This window comes from Chiloscyllium plagiosum, chromosome 23 (genome assembly GCF_004010195.1).
Source record: "Chiloscyllium plagiosum isolate BGI_BamShark_2017 chromosome 23, ASM401019v2, whole genome shotgun sequence".
Classification (NCBI taxonomy): domain Eukaryota; kingdom Metazoa; phylum Chordata; class Chondrichthyes; order Orectolobiformes; family Hemiscylliidae; genus Chiloscyllium; species Chiloscyllium plagiosum.
In genome coordinates this window covers 9,736,975-9,762,949 of record NC_057732.1, presented here as the reverse complement: position 1 = coordinate 9,762,949, position 25,975 = coordinate 9,736,975, and the positions used below count along the sequence as shown (strand labels likewise).

Here is a 25,975-nt window from a genome sequence, read left to right as displayed (position 1 = left end):
ACCAGGCGAGCCTTTACCCTGCTGCGCCACGGCAGGTTTCTGTCACACACCCCCCCCAGCTTGCTTTAGGACGCCTGCAAGACGGTGTGACACTCTGCTCTGTCTCCACAGACCTGCTGAGTTTTTCCAGTAGTTTCTATTCGTGTCCTCCGCTCTGGACGTTGCTCTTGTGGCCCTGAATCGGACCCGGTCGGAGACTCTTACCTGGTCCCCGTCACATTCCGCGCGGCCTGCACCGGACTGCTGCATCCCCGCCCACAGCAGCCACGCAGGCGCACTCGTGCCTTTCCCCTCCCTCCCTAACAGGGCAGCACCCTGTGCGCAGGCGCATGGGTGTATGGCCCGCCCCCCGAGGTCCCGCCCCCTCCCACTGAGCAGGCGCGCTGCCGGCACGTGACCGTCCGGGCTGTAGCCGCGCGGGGGAAATGGCCGCAGCCGCCGCTCCGTCCCTCAGCGCCATCGCCAACGACACTCAGAGCCAGGCGGCGGTGGCAGCAGCACCAGGGGGGACCGGCAAGAGCTGCCGCTCGGAGGCCAAGTGCGGCGGCGCTGGTAGCGCGGGCGGTAGTAGTAGCCGTTCCCAGGTCGTTCTGAGGCAGCAGCAGCTCCGGCAGCGGCGGGACGAGGAGGAGAGTGAGCCCGAGGCCGGCGGCCCGCAAGCTTCAGGCTCCCCGACTGGACACAGGGCCACTGCAGCTTCCAACTCTGGGCTGTCCCGCAACCTTCCCCAGCAGCACCAACAAGCGGCCAAAGGCAGCAGCGGGGGCCTCAAGGGCGGCCAGCAGCAGCAGCAGCAACGGGGCCGGGAGGAGGCGGCGGCGGCGGCCGCTGTGGCGTCTGGTAACAGGAGGCAGAGTCTGGAGAACTCGTCAGACGGAGAACCACTGAGCCGCATGGACTCGGAGGACAGGTGAGGGGGTGGTAGGTTGTTTCAGGGGGGTAGGGAGTCCTTCATGACCCCAGGGACAGTCACTCTTCCAATTTCCCCACCCCCCGGGGCTCCAGCTTCTCAGATGAGGTGAAAGTGTAGACCTTTACGCACTTTTTCTGCCGTCTCCCCACCGGCGACGGGGAGATTCCGATTCTTCCCCACCCCCACGCTCCGTTTTATCCCCCCTTGCCCTTCTCCCGTCCGTTCCCTGCTGCAAGAATCGAAGTAGCTGTCTTCCCCCCCCACTCCCCGATTCAAAAATGTCTTTTTTGTTTCTCCAGCGCTTGAGTTCCCAATTAGCAAAAAGTATTCGTTCCTTCAAACTAGTGTCGCTTTGTCCGAGAAGGATACGCGTAGATTTTGTCGTTGCGGGGTACCCGAAAGATAAAGTGGAAAGTATACTCCGAGCCCTGCTTTTTTTTTTCGGAATTTATTTGGGGGTGATGGAGGTGGTGGTAACGCTCTGTGAAATTTGCACGACGCCTTCTCGGCAGTTTTAAGCTGTTCTCATCTTTGTTATGAGATGGCGCTTTCCGAGTTTTGGGGGAAAAAAACACCTGGAAAAGCCCAAGTTTTTGTAACAGTAACATGAGTTGAATTGGTCATACCGGTGACTTTTTTAATGTCAGCCATCCAGTAAGCAAAAGATTAGTCATAGTCCAGAATAAATCATACCTACCCTCATTGTTTGTTTCAAATCCCCACGCAGATGTGATTTATGCACTAGCCTTTTAAGTTACAGCTTTTGCCGTAATATCGTGTTGGATTCGTAAAATTGCAAAACAACGATTATGAGCGATGCGCTTGTTCTTTAATAGGGCAAAGCTCCTTCTCAAAATAGCGTTTTGGTGCAGCTGACAGTTTGGATCTGATTTACTGGTATTCAGCTTTGCGTTTTAAATATGAAAAGTTGACTGTGTCAGCTTGGCTCATTTGGTAGAACTTGGATGCGACTCAAGGTCGTGGGCTCAAACCCCACACCAGTAATTAAGCATGTAATCTAGGGTGACACATCAGTGGGAACGCTGCATTGTCAGAACTGATCTCATTCAGATGATGTGGTGAATTAAGGCATAAAAGATCTGGAACTCTCTTTGAAGAAAAGAGACTCTTTCTTTCCCCCCCCCCCCCCCCCCCCCCAGCTTTTAAGCAACGATTCCCCCTTTATCTGATAGTAGATTAAAACAGTTCATCGAATAAGTTTAAGTTGTTATCCTACATATGTGAGTATGTTTTAAATTCACCTGACTGTGAAGTGCTTGGGGATGTCCTAAGAAGGTGCTGTCAAGGGGAATGTTCACATGAACTAAACCAGATTTTAAAGCTGTCAGTTGTCCTGGGAACTTGATAAGGCATTGGGTAGATAGTAACAATTTTGTTCATAATCTTTGCTCTAATTTTGGGTCAAGTTACATATTGTTCTTTGAATAAAATTTAAATAATTTGTAATTTCAGTGGTGTAGGTAAATGTAGAAGATTGAAGTGTTGTGTCTTTGCCATCTTAGCAATAGTTGACTGTTTTGGAAGGAACTTGATGCTTGGTTTCAGGCTGACAGACTGGTATCATAAATTGAAATATATTTAAATTATTGCAATACTGCATAGGTGTATTTTTACAGTTTTCAGATCTGAGTAGGAGTACTTCAGATTCGTTTGCATTTTAAAGACTGATTGCAATAACAAAATTAATCTATCCAAAATTACCAGTAGTGATTGGTTTTCATTGTTGCAATCAAAAATCAAGCCACGATGGATTGTTCATTTTAAAAATAGTCAATGTATTATGGTTTATATTTATGCATAAATATAAGGTGACAAAGATGACAAAACATTCACATAATATTGATTGTATTTAGCAGCTCTGTTCCAGGCAAATTGTGATATAGTTGATGTATTTGTTTTGAAATAAATCCTACTTGGTTTATTTTCGTGTTCCTCGAGTTGATTGATCTTGTATGCTAATGCCGCTAAATGTCAGCAACTGCATAAACAGGTAAAATGCTGTTCATGAGGGAATTTTACATTTGCAGTTATATCTTTGTTTAATTTGAATGTGACATGAACTTTGGGGAAAAAAATCTTGCTCTAGTTGGATATTTTGCAAAAGTTCTGTTTAATCGTCAAGGATATTCTTGAAATCGAATTACATATAAGATTTTTATTTAGAGCAAACTTTAGAATTGCAGTAGTGTTTACCCCATAGTCTTGTGTGTATAACTGCAGTTTAGTAATGTGTTCAAGAATATTGTGTGCATTGCTCTTCCCTTTGTGTATCAGAGCTTTGTGGCTGGTACTTGTTACTGTACTTTGATTAGCTAAAGGTCAGGTAATGCTGTTGGACTACTATTAGTCATGTTGATGTGACCAAACGCTGCTTGGTGTTAAATTTGTTCAGCATAAATACATGGTTTCCAAGCAGACGTATGTGAAAGAGAACAATTGTACTTTGGGACTGGACAGCTATGTGCAGCCTTGACTCTCCAGTATTTCCTAGTTTCTTGTCTCTCTTTTGAGATGGGGATGATCATGTTCTTCAATTAAAGGTTTTGATGGGCATACAGGTGACTGCGAAGGCCAGCATGCAACCAGGTGATTGTGTCCTGGTCTATTTGCAAGACAGTTTAGCTTTCGAAGAATTGCTGGCTTGGGGTTTCCTTTCCTTACATCTAAAACATTACAAGAGACAGAATTTGTAAATCCATCCATTAAATTTTGTAAATATGAAATAATATGCAGTGTTTCAGGTAGACCACACCTTGAGCACTCAGGTGGGAAAAGACAGTATTCTTGGCCTATTCAGTTATAAAAGTAAGCAAAATTATTACAATAATGTGAAGTATGCTGTAATAGAAAATCAGATCCCTCACATTTGAAATAGAGAGACACAAATTTAGGCCTGCTCTGACCACATTTCATCCAATTGTGAACATCCCAAATTGATTTTGAACAGAGTGGTGGATGTAAAATAAAATTAAACACCAATGTTTAATTGATGATTCAAAACCCCATGGTCTTTCCAGATTTGGTGAGTCAATGGCCTTCAATGTCTATCTTGTGATTTTGACACTTGTCTTTTGAATAATTCTTCTGTTCCATTCATCCTGGAAAGTCCCCAAAATTTAAACAAATACTTAACTTTTTACGCTGGAGCAAATTTAATATGGAGAATTGGTGTTTATTTATATATATATATATATATATTACTTTGTGATGTGCATGTTACCATGTTTTTATGATCATCTGTTTCTGAATACTGAATGATTATATTTTATTGCAGCCAGTATAGTTCAGTTGACAGTATAGTCTGATTAAAAATTGTTTCACCAAAACTATTGGGTAATTTGAATGTAGTGGACAAAAATGAGTTACAAGTATCAAGTCCTATAAAATTGAAAAGCATGATCGAATTGCCTCCCCACTGTGATAATCACAAAAACTCAATTTATTTGAAAGCTGTATTCATGTAATTATGTTGAAATTTTTTACAGGGTGTTCCCCCACTCATGCTTTTGTCCCTTACAAAAGTATTCATTTAGGCATGTTGACAGTTTTCTTCTCAAATGAGAATTGGTTGTCTACCACAGTGACTTTGTGTTAGCAACTGTGAAAATGGTTCAAATTTTGGTCACATTTGAAGTAATCATAATACTCTCCCATTGTATGAACCCACCTCCTCGTGCATCATCTAATTCAGCACTCACTGCCACTCTCCCTTGATAGTTGTGAACCAATGGCATAGAAAATGACCAACCACATGACTGACAAAACTGAAGTTTAGAGTTATGAATGATTTTACATTTATAGCTTGAAATATTTTAGACTAGGAAAAGTATCCTTAATGTCCTGGCTGTTATCCCTGATCTCCTGGTCAGTATTCCTCAGTCAATTTCACACATTCAAACAGGCTAGTATCTCGTTATTATTGTGTTGCTGTTTACTGGAGTTCGCTAGTGAAAATTGGTTCCCACATTTCCTATAATACAACAGTGACAACTTTTAAATTATTTTATTGGCTTTAAAATGCTCTGAGATACATGATCATGAAAAGCACTGTATAAATACAAGCTTTTATTTTGTAAATGTGCCAAAACAACAGTGACCCTAGGCCAAGTTATATTAGTAATATGGTTGCATAAAATACTTGTTTCATTTCATAAATGTGTTCTTTTGGGAATTGTTACAAAGAATGCTGATCTGAATGCAGTTCAAATGGCTTAAACATGATAGCAACATTGTTACTTAAGGTTTGCTGTATTTCAAAGAAACATAAAATATGTGTGTGAATGAATGGGCGCATAAAGCGATTCATGTATTTCTTCCTCATCAAATATAGCTTTCACAACTTGTATCACCTTGATTTAAGCTCAGAGACTAATTCAGCTTTGACTTTGAGAAGGAATGGGAACTGTTGTCTTGTTCTGATCTAATAGATGCAGGTTGACATGTTTGTATGTGATAAATTTTAGATTTTCCATTAAAACAAATTAAGAGTGAATGATAATCCATGGTTTTTTATGCATACTTTTTTGTGTGACTGATTTTAAACAGTGTAAACTATAGGATGAAAGAACTGGAAAGAATCCACCATCTTTTTTGTGTGGGTGAATGATTTCCTGAAAACCCACATGTGTAAATCTTGAAACTGAATTTGAGTTTATTCCTACTAGTTGTGCTTGAATCCTGGACCTGGCTTTTGTGGAGTGGAGTGGGTCATGGGATTGGAAATAGTGAGTGACTTCAGCCTTAATCCTAACTTGAGTCTATACTTTTACTTTGGAAATTTAATAGGATCCAACAGCCATAATTTTCTAACTGTCAAAAATGGAGAAATGGTTCATGTGGCAAAATGCTGCAAGCAGGCTAAATGCCTGGGTCCAGTTAGAATTTCTTCCACAAGTAGTTTTTGGAGATTGTGGAAGAATATGGATGCATTGTTTCTTTTGGGCAGTTTAGAATTTACCAAAAATTTAGAAGTATTAATACTCCAGTATTCGAAGTTCCGAACATCTACCTTCAGCACCTATTGCATCTTGTTTTGAAAATAATTGCCAAGTGTAGGTCTGAGTGTTCTTCCTTTGGTCTGCTTTTCTTTGTACGAAATTGTGGTGATAACCAGCACCATTTCCTCTTGCTAGCTGCATGATATTCACCTGTGAGGAACTGACAAAACACGCATGCAATGTTTTCCTAAGCAAGATGGTAGTGACCATTTGTCAGGTTGTTTTGACATCAAAACTTGAAAGGTATCTAAATTTGGGTCAGGCAATTGTTCATCACCTCAAACTTCATTTTGGTCAGTTATCACCTGTCATTTACTTGTGTTTAATCTTACTTAGCAGCCTGGCCACTGACATTTGATCTAAAGTCAGACTTTAGTGAGGAGGTCACAATTAGCACTGCATCTGACATTGCTACCAAAAATATTTGAACAAAGAAAATACATTCATCTAATTATCCTCAAAACTTCCAGGACAGCCTGTGATCCATGGCATGTTGAGGTGATTTGCTGTATGTGGAAATGTTTATCTATCTTCTCTTCCTGTTAATATTCCAAGATTCTTGATGCCTCAAACCTGAGATGATATCTTAGCAGGGCACATGTAGATAGTTCATTCTCTGGAATTGTAGTGCAATTGTAGGACAAACCATTCTAAGGCTAGAGTTGGAAATTCATGAAAAAATTGTGAAATTTATAAAGTATTTTAAGTTTCTGTTAATGGTGTACATTGGGGTCATGACTTCGGGACTCTCTGCCAGTTAAGGTTTGCAGTACTTGCAAAAATTGAACACCCGGCATTGTAAGGGTAGATGTTAATTCATGCTGATACTTGTTAATGTCAATATTATGCTGAAGTCTGCAATAAGAATGTGCATCCTTGCCATTTATCTTATGGTGTGGTTAGCTTATTTATTGTGGGATGTGGGCAGAGCTAGTTGGAGGAGTAGGGTCAATTGCAGTGACGAGAGGAACTTTTTAAACAGAAACTTAAGGTGCAATAGAATAATCTAGAAAACAATCATGTTGCTGAAATCTGGATGCATGGAATTTGTGCCCACTAGAGAATATCTATCTCATCCTTCATCAGTAAAATCTTGAGAAACAAGAAAGATGCCAATGTGAGCCAAGTGCATTTTGTATGGAATCATTGGATTGATTAAAGTTTCAGTGCACCATATTTGGCCACAGTTTCTACACAGTTTGTGGCATGTTTCTACATTTGAAAGCAATTATGAATGCAAATTTTTCTGTTTCCACAATGAAGATGAGCTGACTTGTGTTACAGTGTAACAGGCCTAGCATGCAGAAAATATATTAGTATGAACATTAATTGCAAGGAAGGACTGATGCTCATAACTTTTTTTTCTTCAACTTTTGTCCATGGTTGAGGTTAGATAAATTTTTCAGCTGTTCTATGATCCAGTTACAAACCAGGCTTTGAGAATTAACAAAGCAACTCAAGTAATATGAAAGCTCAGTTAACAAGAACGAAAGGTGCAAGTGGAAAGAAGTGCCTCCCACCTAGCTCTGCTCTGAAGATAATTTCAGCCCTCAGCAAATTAATCAGCCTTTGACATATTGGCATAAATGATAAATATTCAATTTTGTTCCTTTCTTGCCATCAGTTCAGTTTTGTTGGTGCATTGCAAATGTTGCTACTTCCTTCTAAAGATGTCCTTGAAGTTATCCTCCACATGTTTGGTTTTCCTGGATTTTCTTTAGTCCTTCAATTTTTCACTTTTACTGTATGTTGTTTCCCTTTCATAATTCATTGTTTTGCCACTGTTAATTGTCTAATTAATCTGGCTCTCCAGTATTAATTCTGTTTGTATCTGCCAGTTTTGTCATTTGTACAGTTGTCAAATTTAATCCTAAAGTGAACTTCCAATCTCCCAAAATTACTTATTCCACAACATACTTGATATTGCCTTCATTCACTGGCTAAAACATTCGTTCTTGCTTTAGTTATTTCTGGAATATTTTCAGCCATTCCTTGTTAGTTCCCCCATATTCTACAATATGTAAATGTAAAGTTATCCAGAAGTTGTGTCCTTGTTTGCACCAGATCATATTTTTTTTCAATGCTTTGGCCTATGTTGGATTCTGGCCAAGCAGCATATTGCTATCAAAACAAGTTAACAGGTCAAACAATCTTTGTTCTGTAATGTCCATGCTATAATGCAGATGCAGCTCTATTCGTTGTACTCCATTTTCCCTATAAACCCTATCATTTTTTTCTTTGTTCACGAGATGTTTTGTTGTTGTCTCGGTCTGCATTTGTTACTCATGCCTAATTGCACTTGAAAAAGTAACGTAAAGCTGCCTTCAGGAGCCAGCAGTGTGTTTTGTGATGTGGCTACATCCAGAGTGTTTTGAGGGAGGGAGATCCAAGATCTTAACAGTGACAGTGAAAGAGCAGCAGTATAGTTCCAAGTCAGACTGGTGTGTGACTTTGAGGGGGACTTGGTCTCCTTGTTATTCTAGGTGACAGTTCCTTTAGTGCTGTTGAAAGAGCCTTAGTGAATTGCCGTGCGTCTTTGCAATAATACACACTGTTGCCAATGAAGGAGAAGAAGGGAATGAATGTTTAAGATGGTGAATAAGGTGCTGATCAAGTGGACTGCTTTTCTTTTGAATTGTTTCTTGTGTGTCGTTGGAGTTGCACTCATCCAGGCTAGTGGACAATATTCTATTGTGTTCCTTACTTGTACCTCAGAGGTGTTGGACAGTCTTCAAGAGTTAGGAAGTGAATTGTTTGCCACAGAATTCCCAGCCACTGTCCTGCTGCAGTGTTTATATGACATTGTCCAACGTACTTTCTGGTGCACAGTAACTCTTAATGTTGAGGGATTGAATTGTGTTGGTACCTTTTTATATTGTTAAATAAGCTTTTCTCTTTTAAAAGTAACAATTACAATTGCTTCTACCATCCTAATGTGGACATTCCAGATCATAATTATTTAACTATACAGTGTTTCCTCATTTTGCTTTTGATTCTTCTGCCATTCATCTGAAATCGGCACCTTGAGGTTCAGGGCCCTTCTGTCAATGGGTCAGTTTCTGTATCCACTTTGTCTTGTCCCCTTATTCTGACGCTATCAAATCTCTGAACACCCTCCAAAGAAGGCAGTCCCAACTTCTGCATCTATCCATGTAACAGAAGCCCCTTATTCTTGAACTATTCTTAACTTTTTTTCGTTGTGTGATGCCTTCACTTCCAAATATGAGATCTGACCTGAACTGGAGTACAATGTCCAATTCTGCAGACAGCATCTTTGGAAGTGAGTTTCACCATAACTTCATTACTTTTCTATTCAATGTCTATGTTTATAATGCTCCAGCCTCCCATATACCTATTTATAACCTACCTGCCATCTTCAATTTGTATGTATATACCTCGAGGTTTGTCTGCGATTGTATCCTTTTACTTTGTCTTTGTTTGTTCTCCTATCTTACCCCTTTCAGGGTGAATTTCATCTGCCATATTATTTATATGCCTACAGAAAGTGTTTGTTTGCCTTTTATGTTGACTTCTAGTTTCTTCAGTCCATCTTTCATTTACTTTATGTTTTCAGTCTGGACATCAATTGTATTAGTAAACTCTCAGCTGCCCTTTTTAGTACCTTGCTTCATCATGCTCTGTTTCTTTTGATTATTTTTTAAATTCTCATAACCATTTTGAAGGTCTATGTGCCCAAAGCACCCCCTGCCCCCTAAAATGACCCGCAGTCCCAGAGTCTGTTATCTGAACTTAATATTCTGGCCTCTTGAGCTACTCAGTCATCTAGATATTCAGCACAAAAACAGATCCTTCTGTCCAACTCATCCATGCTGACCAGATATCCTAAATTAATCTCGTCCCATTTACCAGCACATGGCACATATCTCTCTAAACTCTTCCTATTCATATGCCCATCCAGGTGCCTTTTAAATGTAATTGTACCAGCCTCCTCCACTTCATCTGGCAGCTCATTCCATACATTCATCACTTTCTCTGCATGAAAAAGTTGCATTTTAGGTCCCTTTTTAAATCTCTCAGCTTAAACCTGTGCCCTCCAGTTTTGGATTCCAATTGTTATCTGGCTCTGCCAAAGCTGTATAATTCCTTCCCTGCACCTTATTGCCTCAATATGTCTCTTGCTTCTTTTAAAACACTTATTAAAACTTACTGTTTGGCAAGTTTTTTTAGTTGTCTGATTTGATCACGTTTTTGGCTTGGCATCATTTTTTTTGTAATGTATCTGTTATATTAAATGTTCCATATAAATATGACTTGTCTTATTCTGCCCAGAATTGCTCATCAGGTGAGTGAATTTTGCATTCATTGTGCAGAGCTGATGTTCCACCAGCAAAAACACTTGTATTACTGTTCAAAATGTTACTGGAAAATTACAGTATTAAATATTACCTTTCTGCTCTTTGTGACAATATCAATGTTGTGGCTTTATGTGATCCTTAAATTGACATCAGAGCATTCTTTGATCTGCTCTGCGTATCTACAAACACAACAATATGGTCACTTTAAAATGTTGGTGCTTGTTTGGGTTTGTTTTTTGTTTTGTAGTTTCTTTTTACATAATTATACAGGGAAATGGGCTGAAACCTTTAGTGTTTTGTAATGTGCAAGACCCATGAGATAAGTTGTCTGCCCACTAGACCATGTTTGTTGTTTCTACAAGAACCTTTTGAATTGTATGCTTGCTTCAGACTACATAATGATTTGTTTTACATTGCATGTCTGCAAGAGCACCTAATGGTGCACAACTGAATTGAGCACTGCTATTGTTATTCTTCAAGACGTGAGAACAATAATAAAGCTTAAAGCCTGCAATGTCATGGTCTTGTAAGTTGCATTCATGCTCTTTGCCTTTCATTCTAAAGTTGGTTTTTGCAAAGCAAATGACATGTTTTATTAGCCCAATTCCTTTGACTATGTTGTAGCAGTCATAAAATCCTGATTTTAAGGCTTTACTTTAATTCTAATGAGATGCATGGTTACTGGTGTTAAAATGGTCAGTCTGTATCTTTTCAGCTGATAATGTTTTCCAGAGTTAAAATATAACTTTTCTCTCAACTGTTGGAAATACTGATGTGAAATGTTCAGTAGTTGAAAAGATGTGTTCCCGCCACAAGTACTTAAATCGTAGGACAAAATCATTCATCGAATGAGCAGCAAAAATCTGTTGTCAAGGTTGTGAAAAGCCCTGTCAGAGCATGAGTTTTTCAATCGTTCCATTTTGGGATTTCCTTGGCTGGATACCATTCAAGAAAAAAAGACAGCTGGTCAGGAAATAGAACCAATTTGGTTGTGTGAATAGTAACCTCAATTCAGAACATTGACATTGCAGAAAACAGATTCTGAGGCTTCCCAGGTGCTTTCTGTCTTTGTTCTCTGTGGCATCTTTCAGCAGAGTTTGTTTTAAATGAAGGTTAAAGTAGTTTTTTACTAGCCTAGCCCTACTCCTGATACCAATTATTTAGTGCTGATTTAACCTATCCATCATCCCCTTAATGTAACTGGTAGCAAAGTATGAGAAGTTAATTGATTATAAGTTTACAAAAGCCCAAGCTGCCTGAGAGGTAGTAAGACATTGGCTGTACAATGGCTATAATAAAACCACCGTCGATTGTTCGTGATCTGACAGCAGATTTTAGAAGATCATATTTGAACTTCTGATTTATGCGTTTCAAATGTTGCATTTATAAGTTTTATCTGTCGATTTTTCTCAGCAGCACACTTCCAAAGATGGAACATTAGATTTACACCCTGATCCAGCTTCAGCATATAGTATTTAGAGAATGATGCATTTTCAAAGTTCTGTCATTTAGATGAAATCCCATTTCCTGACATAGTTGAGCAAGCAAAAGACCCCTCGGCACTTCATGAAGTGCAAGGCATTCTGCCAATATCCTGGCAGAGCGTGGCTTTCTCAGGCAACACTGAAAGCGGTTTATTCACAGCTGTGTTGTTTTTGGGGCCTTGCTGTGCAAAACTAACTCCTACATTTTTTGACGAAAGTACTATTCCAGAAATATCTTGAATATGAGGCGTTTGGGAATTTTGAGTGTTCAACTAAATGCTGTATGGAAGTTCCTTTGCTTGTTTGCATTGAGCATTGTGATGCTGTGATTGTATTAATGCCATCACTGTGAAAGCACTTTGAGGTGTAAACTCAGTAAAATATCAGTCACAGTACATTACAGCATATTGACTACAAAAACAAGTAGATTTTCAAAGTCAGTTTGCGTATTCTGACAATTTGTATAACCATGATTTTGATTGTTGAATAGTAGGCCATGTCTGATCTCAAATTTTTTGTAAAGATGTACAAAACATTGGTTACATCTGTAACTGTAGTATGTCAGTGTAGAATCCTTTGTGGGGTACACAGTTTGAACTCAAGCATAAGTTCGAATAATTTAACATCAATTCAGCCATAAAGCAAAATATTGAGAGCAAACTATTGGAATTTTTCAAGGAAGTTTTTTTTTAAAAGCAGTATTTCTATATTGATTAAGTTTAAAAACTATACAGCACTGGGTTATAGTAATCCAAAAATGTTCAGGTTAGGTGAATTGGCCATGCGCATAGTGTGAGGTGCATTAGTCAGGGGTAAATATGGGTAATGGGTCTGGGTGGGTCACTCTTCGGAGGGTCAGTGTGGACTTGTTGGGCCGAAAGGCATGTTTCCATACTGTAGTTAACCTAACCTAATCTAGCTTTAAGTGCTTCTTCAGGTGGTTGTGGAACAGAATCGTAAGGCACAGAATTACAGCAATGGATTGCAGTGTCATGGAATGAGATATTAAACCAATTTGGCTTAAATGTTTCATCTTTTAGAATGATCAGTTGCAGTTCCTTCATATGTAAATCCCAGAACGTTTTTAAAGTTACTGTAATTTCATATTTCAGTGTGAAGTTGGTAGCATACTGGTACTGTATATCAAAGCTTCTGGAGGAGCAGAGCAGCTCTGTGCATAACTGTGTGAAAGCTACTTCCTACTGTGTGGTTCAGTGATATCGTGTGAATAGAGAACAAGCTTTGAAAAATAAGCATAGAAAGTTCTGCATTTAACCTTTTTTGAGAGAGATTATCATGGCTATTGGATAAACAATATATTTCTGACGTGGAAGTTTAATCAGCTAGAAAATTGACTTTTTCCTCTTGTTTGCATGCTAACCCTTTTATTAAAGCAAACTTTTATAATTTGACTTTGAGCTAATTTTATTTACCTTTAAATTTTCAAGCATAAGTTACAAAATAAAATCTGGTGGCTTTTAAGTTTGTCAGTCCGTTGGATCTTACTCAGGTTCTGCACTGAATGAAGTTGCAATTTTTTTTTCACAAGAACTTCACTTACTTCCATTAAAACAGGACTTTTTGGTCAAATTAAATATTTAGTGTGAATATGCAGTTCTTCCAGTGAAATCATTTCACCTGCAGATTCTATCTCTTTGGATCAAGGACTGAATCCGCAGGATTTCAAGTGGCATGATAAAATTCTCTTTGGTTTACATCATTGATCAAATTTAGCTCTTGGTTTGTGATGCATAACTATTTTGCTTACTGATTCAAGTATGAATGGGGAGAACCAAATTAGATTTGTTCTCCTTTTTGCTTTTGTTAGTTGGTATCTGTATATTTGCTAGAAAACATCTTATGACACAGGTACCAAAAGTTTGAATAATTGAGTCAGTATTATAAAAGTTCTTCATAGCTTTAACAGAAACTACTGAATCATAAATTTACTGGGATCAGATTTAAATTTAAAATTAATTTGTTTCACATTCACTTGGCTAACATTTTCACTAAATAATGGCTGTGCTGTCCTGTACGAAGATTTTCTTGAATTTCTACACTTGTGGATATTTGACATTTCTTAAGAGATTAAGTTGCTCATATGCACTTGATTGTTCAATCCTGTTGAGTAGATATATTTCACTGTTATAAAATAGTGATAGGCATCCAGAACTTGCTCTTTGACTGCTCAAACTCCAAACAGGCATTCTCGCTCTTTCAATTCATGGCAATCATATGCTTGCGAGGGGGGGAAGAGGGGTGGAAATGCTGCAAGCCATATGCTCAATTTGCTAAGACAGCTCATAACAATTGGTAAGATTTAGCTTTTCTGTCAGCTCATGTCAAGCCTTGGAGCTTTGTTCCATTTACATCAAAAATGATCCTCAAGGAACATTTGTTTCTTTCTAATCAGAGGATAAAATTTTTTTGTCATCATCCAACAGAAATGGTCAGGTAGAATTTACTCTAAAATTGTTAAATATGAGATTTCAATGTTTGCACAATGCTATAAGGTAATGATAAAGACTATCCAAACAATTGACCCAGTCTGGTTTATGCCTTAACTCAGAATTTTCATTTTATATCTATTATTGACTATGAATGATCATGTTTTATGAGAAGTTTGTGGTTCGGAACTATATCTGCAGAACTGGACAGTTAAGCAGAGTGCTTGACAGCTGTCTAGTAGAGAATCTAAACAAGACAAATGAGAGATTAGGTGGTTGCATGCATTAAATAAATTCAGGATCATGTACCTTATGCCAAAACAGACAATCTTGGAAATGGGCCAGTGTAAAAGCATGAACCAAAATAATTTCTGGGTCAAAATTATTAGTTAACCAGGATAACTCAAAAGAAAAGAACATAAAAATCGTAATTGAAAGGTCTATCTAAATCTCTTTCCTGCCAAATAACAAGGTGCAGCACTCTGCTCATGTCCCAGTCGTGGGTCAAATGTAAGCTCTGATACTCGCATTTGTGCAAGTGTTGTACTATATTACAAATTAGCTAAGAAGGTTAAGTACTTCTATAATGTAATCTCCCAGTTATGTTTGTTCCATCCTGAACAAGTCCTAGTTCCCTGGTATTTCTGTTTGTGCTGATCTATGTTAGCTCCCAGTCAAGAAATATCTGCAGTTTATCATTTTGCCTCTCCCTATCTCTCATCTTCTCCACTCAGCAGTACTCCAAGATATCTTGACATGGCCTCTTACGTATTCCAGTTTCTCATTTCTGCATCAGTGGTGGCTGTGTCTTCAGTTGTTCAGACTTTAAGCTCTAGGTTTACCTTTATACACTAGTCCAAATGTCTCCTTTTAGGAGTCTCCTTTAAGTGGCTCAGAGTCTTGGTTTCTAATCTTCCTGTGAAGAGCCTTGGGCTTTCATTACATTAATGTTGGCAGATAAGTTGTATTCCTTTGTTCTTTGAGTCCAAAAATTTGTTGCGAACGTGCTTGATGACTGGGCCTCTGCAAAGCTCAATGGTTGAGAATTCCAAAGATTTGTAGGCCTCCGTTTCAAAACAAATTGCACTTCAGTCTTTCTAAGTGTGACATTTGATTTTTTTTAATAGAATCATAGGATCCCTACAGTTGCTGTGATCCTTTGCCAAGTGGGAGCACTTAATAAGTGTAATTTCTAACCTGTCAAATATGTGACACTGTATAAAGGAGAGAATTGACTTGGAGAGTTTTGGTTTCCAAAATGATTTTGATTTAGTATTATGTTTTGTAAAAGACCACAGCTTGTTTCTCGACGTATTGTTTTTGGATAGTTTGAAACTATTATATAAAATATCATTTTACTGTTCAACTGAGAACATAGTGCACAGAATGCCCTTAACACTACTTGCGTATAAGATTACACTAGAAATGTTTAAATGTGTTGCTAGTTTGTTTTGAACTATGGGATAATCGCCGTGGGAACTATTTTTATTGGTTGATTAGGGTGTGATCATTTGAATTTGGGATCAAGGCAAGTAGCAGGAAGTTTATTGTCTATCTAGATGTGCTGTAAATGGCCACTGGGCAGGGGAAAAAACTATAATCCACTAAATGGATTCCAACACTGAAAGGAAATAAATTCATGTCTTCCTCAAAATTGAAAGTTAAATCTGTTTCATGCACACATTTTTAAAGCAACTGAGCATTAGAACACTTAACCCATCAATACAGCAAAATAATAAATTAATCATATTGAATTTTTCACATACAACAAATTGGCAGCACAGATTTACTTTTCAAATAAGCAGAATTGATAACTTGCTTATCTGTCATTGGAGTGATCAAACCACAGGTTTGTCAGTTCAGGATTTTTGTCTTTTGTCTTGTTTGGCTCAGTGTAATATATTCCGGGTCTCCACTTGAAATCATACTCATCCTTACAAAAGTTAGCACCATGTATAATAGTGTAAAAAGTTGAATTTTTAGATTTATTTTTAAAGGTTCAATTTATAGGGTCAACTAATATATGGGTACTAATTTTGAGGGGCTGAAATTCATGCAGTTCAAAATATTATTAGCAGAAGACGATTTGATCACACAACTAATCCCATGTCAAGAAGAAAAACAATGAATTACGGTAAAGGTAATTACTGGATAAAAGCAAGAGAAACCAGAACGAATTGCTATTAGGAATTTTTAGTTATACGCTCCGGTACACAAATTTAACATGTCAACCATTCATTGAAATTCTGCAAAATCACACTGATCAACATCATTCTGACCTGTTATAATGGCACACTTAATAAATGTTTCATTTTAAGTTCTGAATGTGTAAGCGTCTTGAACTTTCTCACCAAATTCTTCCGTTTCCCTCCCATTTACTCTCATATGTTATGAAACTCAGCAATATTAACAAATTTGTTAAAGAATTAAAGATATATGTAGCCAATACATCTTTTATTCAGATATAATGGCACAATTAAAATGATTAACCTTTTTACAATATTAGCTTTTGGAAGTACAGTGAACGATGTGCAATAAGTATCGATAGACTTAGTACCAGTCTGAATAAATGTATGAATCAAAATGTACTGTAGTAAACCAAATGGGTAAGTAGAGTCATGAATGAATGAGTAGAGATGCAAAGTAGTGAACAAAGAGCAATGACTAGAGTTACCAGTATGAATAGAAGAATGCGATTTCATTTGTGTTAATGGGAACGTGCAGCTTCCTTTTGTAAGAGTTTATAATGCGATATATAGAATAACGTCAGTTATCCGAGCATCAGTAATCCGAATTTTGGTTTATCAGAACAAGATCTCAAGGTTCTGTTAAAAAAAACTTTACTAAATTTAAATAAAAGCACAGCAAGAGCAAGCAACTGAGGCTGGCGGCGGGAGCAGGAACAGAGTCACCATGGGAACCCTGTTCAATTATCCGAACAACCAGTTATCCAAACAAAATACTCCCCACCTGTCTCGTTCAGATAATTGAGGTTGTTTTGTAGTAGGGCCGATTTTACACGAGATATATGGAAAATATAAGCTTTTTTGGCAAAACGTAAAGGGTTGACTTTTACACAAGTATATATGGTAATAGTCACAATTAAAATGTTAGCCTGCATTTGATTGTGCTATTGGAATGTTAGAACTTTTTCTGCAACTATTTCATCTCAAGTAATTGCTTGTGAATATTTGATAACCTAAGTGCTAAGCAAGTGAATTTAGTTTGTGTGAGAGTATATGTACATCGGAAAATATGCTCTCTCAGACATGAGCTGTGAAATACTAAGCAACAATCTCCAGTTTGAGAGAATAATTGTTGCTGGACTAATTTGACTTATAATGCAATAATTCTATTAAGACCTCCTGTGTACAGATGTGAAACTTTAGGATTTTTATTCTAAAATTTTTCTTTTTGACCACCTTTTGAAGGATATGTGCCTTTGCTTAGCGTGCACCTGGTTAGAGGTTGAGAAAAATTCCCACATCTTTCCACCGTCTGAAGTTGTCAGACAGTTTTAAGCACTGACAGTTTTAAAGTTTTCTTTTCTTTGCCAACTTTGTATACAAGATGAGATTTATAAATACATTTTTGTACTGGGAACGTTTTATAAGAGATATTCTGCCAAATATTGACCCTAATGAAAGTACCACCTTCCTTTGCAAAATTGATTCTTGATTAGGATTCATTTATTTTCAAATCCAAATGAGGCTTATGAATAAACTTTAATTGAAGTTACTCATTTCCATTAGTGGCAATAGATAGACACTATTCACTTTCCAAAATTGTATTTTTTTGACACTATCTTGCTGTGTTTTAAAACTGGGTTCGTTCTTAGACTGTCAGTTCAGACTTTGTGTGTTGTGTTGCATGACTGTTTAACTTGGTTTTAACATCTTCTCTGCAGCTACTATTCTTCCTGGTCCTGTTCTTTTCTCTTTAAAATTCCTTGGTCTGCTGTAATATCCGAATTATTAAATTAAATGGAGCTTAAATACTAGTAAAGGAGAAATCTTGCGAAACTTAGTGCAATGTATTGAATCAAATGTTGCTATAATCTGAAAGCTTGCTGTGTCTCTTACTGTTTTGTCTATTTCTCCGACTATGCGTGCTGAAATAGTTTGGGAATTTCTCTTAGTTTAAGAAAGGTTGCGTAAGATGATTGAGAGGGATACAGTTCAGTTGCATCCAGTCCAAATCCAGAAAACTGACAGCACTGCTTTTCTGAGAAATATTCGGAGCATTGATTCTCATGTGCAGTAATGCAAGATTTTTCCTTCAGCTTTCCTTCCTACAGGCACGTTGTGGCCCCAGATCTGGCTTCTCCTGCTCGGTCAGTTCTCTTAAGCTTTTATTTAATATGTAGCTATTATATTACAACAGAGGATCTTGTTTCAAATAGAGTATCATACTTCAAGACATACAATGTAAGACAGAGCAGATTTTTACACCCTCAGGTCTCGGACTTTGTCACAGATTACCCAGGCATTGGGTCCTTGAGATCTTGTTCGGATAATACGAAATTTGCATAACCATGGTTGCTCTGTATATCTTCAAAAATGCACCCATGATTTTAGCAAGATTTCAGTAATAATCAACCCGTCCTGTCCATAATCTAAAAAGAGCTATCCATTTTATTCCATCCTTCGACTCTTGGTCCATAGATATTTAGAGCATCTCAAACGCATTCTATTATATTTTAAATAAGGTGAGATATTCTGCCGCTATACCCTTTTTTAGGTAGTGGTTTTGAAAACCGTTTCATTTTTTGAATGAAACTATTTTTCCCAATTTCCCCTCAAGTCCTTCCTTCAATTAGTTCAAATCTATGGCCCCTAGTTACTAATCTCTCTCCAAATAGAAATAGGTCTTGCTCTCTGCTCTATCCAAGCTCTCTTATGCCTTTATACATGCCAACTAAAATTTTCTTCAGCCTGGAGAGACAGTACTGAGCTATAAAGCTAAGAGGCATTTGATAAAATGTGACAAAAAAGATTACTGCACAATGCAAGAACACATGGCACTACAGGTGAGATATTAGCGTGAAAGTAGATTGACGTACCAGAAAAATATAACAGTTTAGTGTTGCTGAGATCATTGGGACTTCAACTGTTTGATTTTGTCGTTAATAATTTGGATGAAGGGACTACTGTGCTTTAGCCAAATTTGCTAACAATACGGGAATTCGTAGGATAGCAAGTTGTGGGCATATGAACGGTCTGCCAAAAAATATTGATTGCAAAAATAAAATGGCAGCTGGAGTCTAATGGAAAAAATTGTTTTTTCTCTTGAGCAGGGGAAAAGAATTTTGTTTAAAAGAAAATTGCAGAATGTTGCCTTTCAAAGGGATTTGGGTGTTATAGAAATCAAATCATAATGCCAGCTTGCAGGTACAACAAGAAAAAAGGCAAATGAATGATCTATATTGCAAGAGGACTGGAGTATAAAAATTGGGGACTCTTGTACAAGTGTGACGGACAATATTGGCCTCCTTACTCAAGGAGGGAAACACTATTAGAAACAGTTCTTTAAAAAGTCACTGTTCACTCAGCTGATTCTTAGAATGAGAAGATTTGCCTTCTGTGGAAAGGTTGAGTGGGTTAGATCTATAGTCACTAGAATTCAGAAGAGTGGTGAAACTGAAGACACTTGTCAGAATGAATGTTCAGGTTAGTTTCTCTTGTGGGAGAACCTAGAATTAATGAAGGATAGTTTAAAGGTAGGGATAGATAAAGAGGAAGTTATTCTGTCAGTGTTGTTTGACTTTGTAATTCTCTTCAATACAGAGCAGTGGAGGCTTGATCATTGAACATATTCCAGTCTGAGTTAGATTTTTGACGAACAAAGGACATTGAGGGTTATGGAGGGTAGGCAGGAAAGTGGAGTTGAGACTGCAGTCAGATCAGCTAAGATTCTATCATAGTTGAACAAGTTTAATGGGCTGCAATGATCTGCTATTTCTAATGATCCTCCGTACTCTACCAGATATAAACTTCAGGTGACAAAAACACTTGTCAAGCACAACCACAGTGTCAAGTCCACAAGCTACTTCCTCAAATAATTCAATCAAATTATATGGCCATGACCTCTTAAAATGCTTACTGACTGTCATTGATTAGTTCGTGCCCCTCTCAAAGTGACCACAAGTTCTGGCCATGTGTTCTATTTATTGATTATTGATGTAATATGTGACAGCCCTTTTTGTGCTTTTTTGACTGCAAAAAGAGTATCTAAACAAAGCATGGAAGCAATCTGTTTTTTGACAGAGTATGTTCCTTCAATTCATGCTGGAACCAATGCCAAGAACCAGTGCATGGAGCAGGTTGAAAATGTCTAGACTTGAATTTACCTAGAATACTTGCTGAGAAGGCATTTGAAATCTTTAACATCCAAGGCACCGTTCAAAAAAAAATCTTAAAGTAAGGGAACACTTAGGAAGCAGCGATCATAATATGGTAGAGTTCAGTCTGCAGTTTGAAAGAAAGAAGGCAAAATCGGATGTAATGGTGTTACAGTTAAATAAAGGTAATTATGAGGGCATGAGAGAGGAACTGACGAAAATAGACTGGAAGCAGAACCTAGCAGGGAAGACAGAGCAAAAATGTCTGGAGTTTGTGGGTAAAATTGAGGTTCATCCCCCTAATTTGAAAGATTATGGTAATTATCTAGAGATTGCTACTTTTGAGATTCTGTTTCTAAATTTAGTGCCTATCTTCTCATATTGTCTATGCAGAATGTCTTTCCTAGTTCAGCCTATGTTGTTGATGCTCACATAGACCAATGTAGGATCTTTTACCCCATACTATAAGTTCTTCTCCAGCCCATGATAGATATCCTGAGTCCTGCAACTGGGCAGATAATACAGCTGTCTAGACCCACACTCTTTGTTGCAGAGAACAGTGTCAATCCCCTGATTGTGCTGTTCCCTAATACCATTATATTCTTTTGGCTCCCCATGCTTGGATGGCTCTATGTACCACAGTGCCACTGCCATTTAGCTTAAGCATCCCACTACCCCTTGCATTCATCCAAGGAAGGTGAAAGAACCTCAGACCCGTTGAACAATTGCACAGGCTAATACACCTGCAGTCCTGTCCTCTGGACCCTCCTTACCATTCTCACCTGCATTCACAGCCTGCTGTCCTTCATCAATGACCATATCAGGACAACTTATCCTAAGAGGTGTGACTGCCTTCTGATACATAGAATCCAGGTAACCATTCCCCTCCTTGACGCTTTGCAATGTCTGTAGTTCAGCCTCCTGCTCATAAACCCTGAGCCAAACCTGCTTGAACTCCCAGCATTTATCACAGATATGATTGCCCTGAATCACAATGGTATCCTTGAGCTCCCACATACTGCAGCTTTGATGTACAATCAGTGCAACCATTCTCAATAAGTTTTTAATTAATTGTTTAGTTCTATTATTCACTTATTTATGCTCATTTTTATGTGCCATTTTAACTTTATCATGACTCTGTTAAAATATGAAAATAGAATTTACTTGAACCAATTTAAAAGATACGGAGAATTCTCCTTTTCCTTCTCATGGAGCAAGAACCAATAACTATAAAGCAGCTCTCTGCTTTGTGTTGATGTTACTTTTGTCAGCCTTTTCGAATTTTGAGCAGATCAGTGACTCTCTGTAGTTGTCAGCCATAAGACCATAAGACATAGGAGGGGAAGTAAGGCCATTCAGCCCATCGGGTCCACTCTGCCATTCAATCATGGCTGATGGGCATTTCAACGCCACTTACCCGCACTCTCCCCATATCCCTTAATTCCTTGAGAGATGGCTTGGAGAGGGTGGACGCTAGGAAATTGTTTCCGTTAGGCGAGGAGACTAGGACCCGTGGACACAGCCGAAGAATTAGAGGGGGTAAATTCAGAACAGAAATGCGGAGACATTTCTTCAGCCAGAGAGTGGTGGGCCTGTGGAATTCATTGCCACAGAGTGCAGTGGAGGCTGGGACGCTAAATGTCTTCAAGGCAGAAATTGATAAATTCTTGATGTCACAAGGAATTAAGGGCTACGGGGTGAATGCGGGTAAGTGGAGATGAAATGCCCATCAGCCATGATTGAATGACGGAGAGGGCTCGATGGGCCGAATGGCCTTACTTCCGCTCCTATATCTTATGGTCTTAAAGGATCTTTGACACAAAATAGAAAATTCCCCAAAAAAGTGAGCGACTATTGGTAACTATAACCATAGCTGTGGTTAGTGTCAAAATCTAGGGGACTAGCAGAAGTACTGAACACATCTGATTGTGATGGATGTCAGAGTTTCTGAGCTTGTAACTGCATTAGCTAATTATCATCTTCACTTGGCAAGTGTACTGATATTCGGATACTGCAGTTGATTGACATGCATTCACTGTTTGATGCAAGGTAACTTTGCTGTGAAATAGCAATGATTGAAGCTCCACAAAGGGGGGGTGTCAACTCCCTTTAGAGTTGTGAAGTAAACTAACAAAGTTTTAATTTAAAAAAAAGATCCTTGGAAACTGTTGGTCTGACTCAAGTAGAAAAACAAAAGCATGTATCATATTTTTGGATATAGGGGGATTCAAATGGTAAAACCTGGTCGCATGATTGCTAAGTTTTCAAGATAAATGAGAAAAGGTTTATTGCATATCGCTAACTTTTTAGCAATTGGATCCTGTTTACACCAGTTGTTTCACGCTGTAAGGATATGTAGAATCATAGAATTCCTATAGTGCAGAAGCAGGCCACTTGACCCATCAAGTCAGCACCGAGCATCCCACTCTACCCAATCCCCCTAACCCTGCATTTCCCACGGTTACTCCACCTCACCAACCATTTCCGTGATCACTATGGACAATTTAACATGGGCAATCCACTTAACCTGCATATCGTTTGGCTGTGGGATAATTCATATTATCGTTAATTGTGTAGATGCATTAGCTGATGACCTCCAATTATTTGGTTTTTAGACCAATGATGGCTCATCCAGTAGTTCGTTTGTGGCTAGAGATTAATGCAAAGGTTGCCTGTTAAGTATCATTCCCTCCAAGTTTTATCAACTTCATACAGTAAAGATTCGTGCTGACTGGTTGTAATCTTTCTTTGGTTTAAAATATTCTGGTTCGAAGAACCTCTAAAACTGTACTTTATGTTTTCCCTATGCAGATCCTATTAAAATGCTATGCATAGCATCAACATTTAAAGCTTGAATAAAAGACATTAATGACTTTTAATTGGCAACAGATGAATAAATGAAATAATTCTAAAGGTTTATTTTCCAAAAAACTTTAATTTTCAGCAGAAAAATGAAAGGACTGTGGATACTGGAAATCAAAAACAAAGTCAGCAATCACTGAAAGAATTTAGTAGGTCTGGCATCGTTACTGGAGAGAAAGCAGAGTTGACATTTTAAGTCCAGTGACCCTTCATAACTGGAAATGTGTTGCTGGAAAAGCGCAGCAGGTCAGGCAGCATCCAGGGAACAGGAGAATCGATGTTTCGGGCATAAGCCCTTCTTCAGGAATCCTGTTCCCTGGATGCTGCCTGACCTGCTGTGCTTTTCCAGCAACACATTTCCAGCTCTGATCTCCAGCATCTGCAGACCTCACTTTCTCCTTCTTCATAACTGGACAAGGAACATTAACGCAGCTTTCTCTCCACAGATGCTGCCAGGCTTAGTTTTTCAAGCAATAACTGATTTTGTTTAGAATTTTCACCAATTCTAATATATTTCATTGGAGCCTTGGGTGGTGTTGAGCCAGTGTCCATTTCTTGACTCTGACCAATAACGTTTCCAGCAACGTAGAGTTGTAATTCTTGTCATAAATATTTGTGATTACGGATTAATTTTAAAACAGTTTTCAACTTTATTTAATTTGATATCTACAAGAAAGCAGATTTGAGCTTAAGGCCAAATTTTACAAGAGGTAGTGCCAGTAAAAGAATTCAGCAAATAATTTAAACAGTGTCTCAAACCAGGTAGCTGAAGTTGAATCCTGCAACACAATATTGCACTGATAACCTCAGACTAAATATTGCATTATTAATTTTTTCTTGATGGTTCCTGATGAAGATAGTGTATTCTTAAAATTATGACCTTACAATGGAATTTTGTCCCAATTGGTTTACATTGGTATTACAGAATAGTCCAAATCCTCCATGCTTGCTCCCTCCTGCCCTGCCTTTCTTTCACCGAGGAAAACATAAAACCTGAAGTCATCTCTGCTACTCACTCTAGAATTCAGCCTTGTACGCGGGGAAAAAAAACACATTTTCATTGTCTTCATACTTTGATTTCTTTATATGAGAGAACATTTTACTCCATTTGTACTATGCTTTCCTACATCCCCTCAATGGGTGCAAATTTGCACATAATGCTCGACGTTTGATTTCTTTTTTTAATTATTTTCCTCTTTTGCATTTTGGATTTTATATTATATACTAGTCATGGAACACATTTTCTAAATGCTATATTTGATGACCGTGAACTTTCTTTATTCGTATAATATTTCATCATGTATTATAAATTGATGTTGTTCATGCACTCAATTAAAAATGCTGCTTTTTCTTCAAAGTATCAGCAGCACCTTAATGGATATGGACAGTACTATCTCCAGTGGACGCTCTACTCCTGCGCTGATAAATGGTCACGGAAGTACTACTTCATCGGGAAAGAATATCACTTACAACTGCTGCTGGGACCAATGCCATACCAGTTTCAGCTCCAGTCCAGATTTGGCAGATCACATCCGTTCAATACATGTGGATGGGCAACGTGGAGGGGTCTGTTTTTTTTTCTCTCTTCCTTTTGCGTTTAGATGGCAGTGCCAATGTAAAATATCATTAATGAGCTCTAGTGGTTACTTGAGTATCAACAAAAATTGTGCTTTTGAATGTTTAAATAGCAGCTTAGAACAGCAGTTGACAAAATTGCAGATTGCTCATTTGTTTTTGATTTAATCTTGGTGACACAAGTATATTTGTGCTGCATGAAATCTTACCACACCTCCCTGGTTTGGGTAAATATTGAATAATCCAGCAAGGCGGAGGTTACCACCTTCTCCCTCCTTCCTCCCCTTCCTCCAATTGCATTTTTCTTTAATGTGAGGTAATAAAGCCACAGGTGTTGACTTGCAGAATAGCATGCTCTGCCTACTTTGTTTCCCTTTTGAAAATGCTGCCAGGTAGTGTGGTGTGTATTAGCAAGATGAATATTGAATCATCAATCAGATTGGAGGATTGAATTTAACATAGGTGGAAAAAAATCAATATTTTATCTGTAATTTATTTGCTTGCTTTCATCCTTCACACCACCTGCTCTAAATTTCTTTCATTTTCGCATTTTAACTTTCTTGCATCATTAGCCATGATGGTCTACTCATTGCTATTGGATGCGTGAGTCTAACTAGAGAAATTGATAAATTTGATTCTACTTCCCATTTTTCATTTCTAAGTGCACAGATGTCATTTTTTCCATAAGATAATAGTCAGAATCTGAATTGCTTTAATTATGCTGAATTATAGAGGATCCTGTTCAGTATCGGCTTTTGAGACTTATTGCACAACACACAAGAACACTTGCGGTTGATTAGACTGGACATGGACTTAATTCTGGTTTTTAAATTAGTCAAGAGTATGCTTTCGAAACTGGTTGAATTAGTAAATTGTTTTAATATGTCATGGAGCAATTGGTTAATTTGATATCCCTTCCCCAGCTGTTCTGTTTTTATACTGTCTATTTTACATGTCAGTGTAGAACAACATCGAGCATTTATCTTGCAGTAATTGTGAAATTAGATTTTTGTGCAAATA

At 38.1% G+C, this 25,975-nt stretch overlaps 1 protein-coding gene across 12 annotated transcripts in view; it reads left to right on the top strand.

The window, feature by feature from the left end:
* Positions 1 to 364: 364 nt before the first annotated feature.
* Positions 365 to 25,975, top strand: part of aebp2 (AE binding protein 2) — a 194,997-nt gene continuing 169,386 nt past the window's right edge. For 3 of the 12 annotated variants that reach the window (XR_006315049.1, XM_043713490.1, XM_043713489.1), the window contains exons 1-2: positions 367 to 910; positions 24,739 to 24,946. Coding sequence is in view for 8 of the 12 variants with exons in the window: in XM_043713490.1 (XP_043569425.1) it covers positions 426 to 910; positions 24,739 to 24,946 (693 nt within the window). In the remaining 4 variants the exon portion in view is untranslated. Of the gene's footprint in view, positions 911 to 10,690; positions 10,774 to 24,738; positions 24,947 to 25,975 lie in introns of those variants that run through there. The other 9 variants (XM_043713488.1, XM_043713487.1, XR_006315052.1 and 6 more) reach the window with 6 other exon arrangements.